Source organism: Oxyura jamaicensis, assembly GCF_011077185.1.
Source record: "Oxyura jamaicensis isolate SHBP4307 breed ruddy duck chromosome 1 unlocalized genomic scaffold, BPBGC_Ojam_1.0 oxy1_random_OJ72738, whole genome shotgun sequence".
Lineage (NCBI taxonomy): Eukaryota > Metazoa > Chordata > Aves > Anseriformes > Anatidae > Oxyura > Oxyura jamaicensis.
The window spans coordinates 22599-30235 of NW_023303056.1; the positions used below are offsets into that span (position 1 = coordinate 22599).

General features: G+C 68.2%; 1 protein-coding gene across 1 annotated transcript; it reads right to left on the reverse strand.

Annotated features, from left to right (window-relative positions):
- Nucleotides 1-175: 175 nt before the first annotated feature.
- On the reverse strand, nucleotides 176-6091 carry LOC118156850 (sodium-dependent proline transporter-like). Its single transcript, XM_035311069.1, has 14 exons — nucleotides 5907-6091; nucleotides 4215-4346; nucleotides 3952-4100; nucleotides 3719-3768; nucleotides 3370-3508; nucleotides 3141-3275; nucleotides 2928-3031; nucleotides 2651-2775; nucleotides 2397-2509; nucleotides 1888-2022; nucleotides 1592-1691; nucleotides 1371-1489; nucleotides 973-1146; nucleotides 176-670 (listed from the first exon to the last, which is right to left on the reverse strand). Exons 2-14 carry the CDS (start codon nucleotides 4318-4320, stop codon nucleotides 530-532), a joined length of 1590 nt encoding a protein of 529 aa, XP_035166960.1. The 5' UTR covers nucleotides 4321-4346; nucleotides 5907-6091; the 3' UTR covers nucleotides 176-529.
- Between the last annotated feature and the right edge of the window lie 1546 nt (nucleotides 6092-7637).

Sequence of the window (7637 nt, forward strand, 5' to 3'; positions counted from 1 at the left end):
CATCTGTGTGCTCGCAGCCCCCTGAGGCTCCAAAACCACCCAGGGGCTTGCTCTGCCCCCGGCTCAGGATGGTGCACAGGGAGCTGCCCCTGGCCGTGCCGGCCCCCCTGGGGTCAGCGAGCCGTTCCCAGCACCACCGGGCTCAGAGACCTGGCCCCTGCCCCAGGTGGCTGCCACTGGCAGGGGCAATGCCGCCAGCCTGCTCCCCCCCCGGGAACGCACTGGGTCAGGGCCAGGGACGTACTCAGCTGCCCCCAAACCCTCTGATGGGACACGGCAACTGCCCAGGGGTGGGCAAAGGGCTGGAGCACAGCCCAGGCAGCCGGCGCTGCTCACGGAGAGTCCCTTAGAAACACTTTTTGGAGCATGTGGAACATTTCCAGGACATGGAATTGAAATGTGTTGGGATCAGTGGTTAATGTCCTCTGGGACCGTGTGATGGCGCAAGGGGAGCCTCGTGCACCAGCAGCCAGCCCCCGGCCGGGCGTCCCCATCGCCGGTGGGTCCCATCTCCGGGAGTGGGATCAGCTTAGGTGTTGCTGTCGGGCTCCGCACTGAAGTCGCTGCTGGTCAGGGTGATGGTGAATGGCACGTTGATGACTTCTACAGACACATCCTGGGCGCTGGCCGTCCTCCAGGAGTTCAGGGGCTGGCTGGCTTTCTGGATGCGCTGCAGGTGGGCAAGGGTGAGCAAGGGCTGCCCTGAGCACCCCCAGGGTCTAGGGCAGTGTCACTGCGGGAAGGGGACAGCCGCAGGCACGGCCACCAAGGGGCTCAGACCCCACCTTTCGTCCAGGCCCTGTGGCTTCAGCCCTTTTTCTCTCCTGGGGACAGGAGAGCATCGCCCCCAGTCTGTTGCTGCGCGCTCCCTTCCCATCCCCAGCACCAGGACAGCCCCTCTGTGACCCCGTCCCTGTCCCCGTCCCTGTCCCCGTCCCTGTCCCCGTGCCCCTGCTCCGCTCGCACACTCACGTCGCTCAGTGTCCCCGACTCGCGGCACAGGGCCACGGTGGCCCAGAGTGGGACCTGCAGGCAGGTGAGGACGCCCATGCAGACGCCCAGGCTCGTGCCCCAGGCCGGGTATGTGTAGGAGCCGTAGCGCAGGGGCACGCCGTACATGTCCAGGAAGGTGTAGATGAGCGTGAACTGCAAGGGCAGCGTGGGCAGCAGTGAGGGGATGGCGCAGCACCACAGGGACCTGGGCCAGGGCCACCCCAAGACACCTCCAGCAGCCACCAAGGGGCCCAGGATGCTGGGACTGGGGCAACCCCGCTCCACATGTGCAGCAGGAGCTGCCCCTCGGAGGAGAGGCAGGGAGAGGAGCTCATCCCCCCTTGAGCCTCGGCTTCGGGTGAGCGCCCGATGCTTACCAGCAGCAGACAGGGCGTGAAGAAGACCCAGCACACCTTGAAGTAGCCCAGCATGTGGCTGCACCAGGGCGGGCACCGGCAGATCATGTCCCTGATGTCCTGGCAGAACTGGTCGATGCCTGCAGGCACACGGAGGAGGCGCAGGTGTGAGCACCCCGCAGCACTGGGTGCACCCCGCCACGCACCCGAGCCGGCTGCAGCGAGCCCCCAGCCCCGCTCACCGTAGCAGAAGGAGATGCCGAGGCACATGAAGAGGGTGATGATGACCAGCCCAAAGCCGGTGCTGTACGTGTCAATGAGGGTGAACCAGAAGATGCCTCCCTGTGAGGTGGGAGGGACAGGGTCAGCACCTGCGGGCAGGGCCACCGCCCGTGGCAGGGCACACACGGGCCTCTGCCCTCCTGCCCTGGGACACGTGCGGAGCCCCAAGGGGAGAGGAGGCCGATCCCTGCCCCCACCCTGGTGTCACCCGAGGGTGCTGAGCGCTGCAGGATGGGGGTGCCGGGGCCCAACGAACCTGGGTGATCAGGAGGAGCCCCAGCAGGTAGAAGGAGATGCAGAGCACGCCCAGGAACAGTGTCTTCCTCCTCCACTCACGCAGGGCCGGGAACTCATCCAGGATGGCTGTGATGATGCCCTCGATGTTCCCAAACTGAGGGATGGGGAATGTCAGTGGGGGGGATGTCACGGCCCCTGCTCCACCTGGGTAGTCCCCACGGAGGGGACTTTGCAGGGCACAGTCCCCACGTGCATCCCTGTCCCTGTGACACCAGGGTCACTGGGGGAAGCCCGGTGCCGGGGCACACGGCTCCATCCCTGCCCAATGCCCAGGGGGCAGCCTCCCCATGGGATGTGGCTGCCCCAGGAGCAGCCCCACACAAGGAGCCTCCCTAACCCGGCCCCGGCCCTGGCCTCGTGCTCCCGGTCTCTGCACATCGTGCCGTCTGCCTGCCCAGGGCGGGGTGTACCTGGCACCCCAAGGCCAGGCACGGGGCAGGACATGGGGCTGCCCAGGGTGACAATCACCATAGTGTCCACTCCGAGCGTGAAGAGCATCAGGAAGAAGAGGATGGACCAGAACAGGGAGCCAGGCAGCAGGGAGAGCGCCTCGGGGTACGCCACAAACGCCAGCCCAGGGCCTGAGTGAGGGGGCGAGGGGAAGCATGAAGGACAACCATGGTGGCAGGGGCCAAGCCCAGCAAGCAGGTGACTGGCTGGGTGTGAGCTCAGCTGCACCCTTGGCATGGCACACATGCGTCCCCCCCTCCCCAAACCCAGACCTGAGTCGGCGACACTGCCCACGGGGACGCCTTTCTTCAAGGCCATGTGCCCCAGCACCGAGAAGATGGCGAAGCCGGCGAAGAAGCTGGTGCAGCAGTTGCCGATGGCGATGACCAAGGTGTCCCTGCCGGGGAGAGCATCACAACCCCACGTCCATGGGGCAGGGGTGGACCCAGGAGCATCCGGACATCCACACACTCCCATGGACTGGACCTCCCCACTGCCCCCCCAGCTGTGGCCGTGCCCCACGTCCCCCAGCGCCTGCCCCAAGCTCACCGGATGACGTTGTTGTCAAACTTGTTGTAGGAGGCCATGGAGAGCAGCCCCCCAAAGCCGATGCCCAAGGAGTAGAAGATCTGCGAGGCCGCATCGCTCCACACCTGGGGGCATGAGGGGGGGGAGGCTGCAGGGGTCCCCAGCCCGGCCCTGCCGCCCCCAACCCAGGGACGACGGCAGGCGTCGGGGTCCCCGGCCCCGGCGTGGGGTTACCTGCGCGCTCTGCAGCTTGCTCCAGTCGGAGGAGAGGTAGAAGCGGACGCCGTCGAGGGAGCCGTCCAGCGTTGCCCCCCGGATGATGAGGATGAGGATGACCAGGTAGGGGAAGGTGGCCGTGAAGTATACCACCTGCACGGGGCACGGCACCACTCGGCCCTGCTCTGCCCGCAGGGCAGCCCGAAGCCCCCGCCTTGCCCCCTCGCCCCTGCCGCGCGCTGCTCACCTTGCCCGAGCTGCGGATACCCTTCAGCATGCAGAGGAAGACCACGATCCAGGCTGCCAGCAGGCACAGGGCGAGGGGCCACTGCACGGGGCCGGGGTCCCCAAGGCCGGAGCTGTGCGTCACCCCCAGCACCTGCTCGCTGCGGCATGGGGACGTGGGGACACAGGTCAGCATGACAGGGGATGCAGAGCGTGGCACCGGTCCTGGGAGTCCCCTTGCTGCGGGGCACCCTCGCAGCCTCCTCTGCAGCATCCTCAGCCACCCCTCCGCCTTTCACAAAGCCTCCAGCACCACCGGCCGCTGCCCATGGGCTCAGCCCCGTCCCAGGGTTGGTCCCCCCCCAACTTACTTCCAGAAAGCCTCGCTGGCGCTGACGCGGGTGGCGCTCCCCGGTGTGCTCTGCAACACAGCATCGTCACCGTCACCATCATCCTCCCCGCCACCCCGCCCGGCCCTGGCCAAGCCCCAGCCCGACCCATCGCCCCCCTCCGCTTCTGCTGCAGGCAAAGCTTGTCCCCGGGGAGCCCCCCCCCGGGCCCCCTGCAGCTTCCAGCCCCGTGGTCCCAGCCCAGGGACACCGACCTGGCAGAGCTCCGCGTTCCTGGGGGCGTCGCAGGACCAGGGCAGGGGGCTCTGGAAGGATGAGCCCAGGTAGTAGAAAGCCCAGGCGATGATGACGTTGTAGTAGAGGGACACCAGGGAGGACACGATCAGCATCCCCACGCCGACGCCTGCGCCAGGGGAGAGGGGCTGCCTCAGCATGGGCCCGGGGGGCTGCGGGGGGCAGGGACCTGCCCGGGGGCTGCGGGGGGCACAGGGAGAGGTGCCCCCAGCCCCGGCCCTACCTCGCAGGATGGGGCAGCACTTCCAGACCGTGATGGGCCCCGCGGCCCCGTACTGCCCCAGGCTCAGCTCCATCAGGAAGAGGGGCAGCCCCGCGAGGAAGAGCATGATGAAGTAGGGGATGAGGAAGACGCCTGGGAGGAGGAGAGGGGCAGCGGGTCAGGGCACGGCAGGCACTGTGCTGGCCTCCAGCACCTCCGCGGAGGGCAGACGTGTGGTCCCACAGGGGAGCTGGGGGGCTCTAGGGCCCCTTCCAACCCCAACCCTTTGGTGATTCTATGATTCACCATCTCCAGTTTCCTTTACAGAGCGTGTCTCACCAACCACCTTCACCGTGAAGGAAATCCTGCTTGCTGCAGCCTCAGCCAGGCCAGGCTGTGCTGGACGGGGACACTTCCCAGGGCTGGAGCTGGCATTTCCCAGCCGGCAGCCAGGTGCAGCCCAAGCCCACGGCATGGTGCCGCAGGCTCTGGCGCAGGGATTGCTGATCCCAGCCGTGGAGCAGCTCTCCAGCTCTGCCCCGGGCCGTGCCCACGGGCCGCGTGGCCGCAGCGCGGGCGGCAGTGACATCCAGCGGTGCGCTCACCCGCTGCTGCGCCCCGATGCAGGGCTCCAGCAGCAGAGCCTGTCCCTGCACCGCCGCCTTCCCCAGCCCCAGGGAGCGCCCGGCTGTGGCACCTCGCTTCCCCTTCCTCTCTGCACCTCCTGCACTGGGACATTTGGGGCCGCAGGAGGGGAAGGACGAGGCGCTTCCACCCGCAGTGAGCCCCGGAGCAGAGCGAGCGGCCCCATTGCTGGCAGCACCCAGAGCCCAGCCCCAAAGGCCAAATTCCTCCTGGCGTGAGGCAAGGTGCAAAGCTCAGCCCTGCCGTGTCCCATCCTGCCGAGGTGCTGGCACGTCCCCAGACCCGCAGAGCACCACGGGGTGGGCTGGTGTGGGGCTGGCCGGGGCCACCTGCATGGGGGGCAGCTGGGACCTGGGGCAGAGGCCACGGGGCTGGGCAGGGTGGGCGCTCGCAGGGCCTCTGTCAGCGGGGTGGTGAAGCCCTCACACAGGGAGATGCCAGGAGGCAGCGCAGCGTGCCCAGACACAGGCAGTGCCAGCAAGGGCAGGACAGGGAGAGTGGGGCCTCTGGGCGCAGGAGGAGCAATCTGGAGGCGTCAGAGAGGCAGCAGCAGCGAGGGGCTCACGAGCAGCCTTTGGGGAGGTTTCTTTCGGGGTGTCCCGGGGTGTTACCAGCAGGCAGGGCTGTGTGCTGAGCCCGCCTGCACTTTGTCCTGCCCCAGGAACGCCGCGGGTCGTTCCCCCTGCTTGGCTGCCTGCCTGGCTGGGATGGCGTGGCCAGCACAGGGCTGGCACTGCGGCGAGCGGGACGGGTGGGCACCCGCAGCCGTGTCCCCATGCGCTGGGGACAGCTGGGTCCGTGGGCAGGAGGTGGTGGAGTAGCAGCCCCTGCCACCCAACGCTCCCGGTGGGGGATTTATTGCACCCACACAGCATCCTTCACCTCACAGTGGGATGAAAGTGGCAGTGCCAGGTGGCAGCACGAGGCCCGGAGCCCCCCGGCACACACGTGCTCCCCATGGGGAGCGCAGCCCCCAGCCCCGGCACGCCGTCCCTCCCTGGTGCCCACGTTCTCGGCACCCGTTCAGGCGGTGCTCGGTGCAGGGACGTGGCCCCACGCAGCACCCACCTCCTCCGTTGCGGTAGCACAGGTACGGGAAGCGCCAGACGTTGCCCAGCCCCACGCAGTAGCCCAGGCAGGACAGCAGGAACTCGTACCTCCCGGCCCAGGTCTCCCGGGGAGGGCCGGGGGCCGGGGCCGGGCTCTCAGGTGGGGCTGGGGGCTCTGGCCAGGGCTGGCCGGCGATCGGACCCCGTGCATGGAAGATGTTCACCTGCAGAAGGGAGCAAGGTGTCAGGAGCTGCTGCCCCGCGAGGCTCCTCGGCAGGGCTTACGGCCAGGCTCTCGGGTTCCCAAATGTTCTCTGGGGTCCCCCCAGAACCCACATCGCAGGAGCCTGTGGTTCCCCCACATGGGGCATGGGGGGGTCCCGCACACAGCCCCCTGCCCCCCCAGCCTGCAGCAGCCAGGCGCAGCCAGGCCGGGGGCATCCAAAAGCCCCCCCAGTGGGGTCTGGTCCAGCAGAGCCACCGGCAGCAGCAGGTTGGCAGCAGAGGGGTTCCCAAATGCCATCTCCCAGCCCCAGGCACACATCCCAGCCCAGCCCACGGTACCAGCAGCCTGCAGGGCCCAGACACCCACGCAGGACCCCCGAGCTGCTTTAGCCAGCCCCCGAGCAGCGGTGTGGTTGCACGGAGCCAACCGAGCTCTCCCTTCACCCGCTCTGACCCCGCTACCCCCGGAGGAGAGGAGGATGAGGAGGATGGGGTGAGGAAGATGCCCTGTCTTGCACCCAGCCCTGCCTCAGCACGGGTACTGCCAGGACCAGTGGCACCTAGCCCTGTGCGGGCGGAGGAGGGCTGCAGGGGCTGCCCCGTGCTCAGCACCTGCACACAGGACCCGGGGCGCGTGCCCAGGACAACGCAGCCCACCCGGACCCCAGCGGAGGCAGCTCTGGGCAGGACAAGGGCTGGGGGGCAGGAGCCAGTTCTGCTAATTCTGTATCAGGACCACGCCAGATGCAGGCGGCTGCTGTCACCACAGGGACCGGGCAGCTGCTGGTTCTCTGTGTGCCCTGTCTGCGGGGCGCCGCGGGGCAGCAGCGCTCGCAGGAGCGCGGCGATGCTCAGTGCCGAAGCAGCGCCGTGATTCACCGAGCACAGAGCCGGACGGGCCCTCTGAGGAGATCAGCTCTGCTCTCATGCACGGCACGAGCCAAGGGATGGACTGCCCAGGGCTCGCTCCCACCGGGGTGTCAGCAGAACCCAGGGCTGTGCAAACCCCCTCGGTGGGGCCGTGCCCCTGCCCAGGCTGGAGGGGCTGGCCCGATGTCGACGTGTTGTGCACAACGCCCTTTTCCTTGGCTCTCACCAACCCTTCTCAATCAACGGGATGGGAAATTGGTCTGCAAACCCAGCTGCATCGGGGCTGCTCGGGGACAACGGGCTCTGCAAGGCGCTCCTGGCCCCACGGCAGGGGCTGCCTGCTCTTGTGCAAAGTCCGTGGGCACAGCGCAGCTTCCTCCAGGTGCCCGGTCCTGGCAGCGCCTGCACCCAGGCGAGCTCGTGTCCTCCAGACACCAGGCAGAGCCTCCCCAGGCTCCTGCCCGCGAGATAGCAGGTATCAGCACTGACTTATCTGTGCGTGACTGAAGCCCATTTCAGCTCAGCCGTGCCGCCGGGGCAGGGCCGCCCGGGAAGGGCTCTGCCTCTTGCCTGTCACCGTGCCAAAGCCAGCCGCCCCGCCAGGGCCAGCGGGAAGCGCCGCACAAAATGTCCCGTGTGTTTACAACGGCCAGCC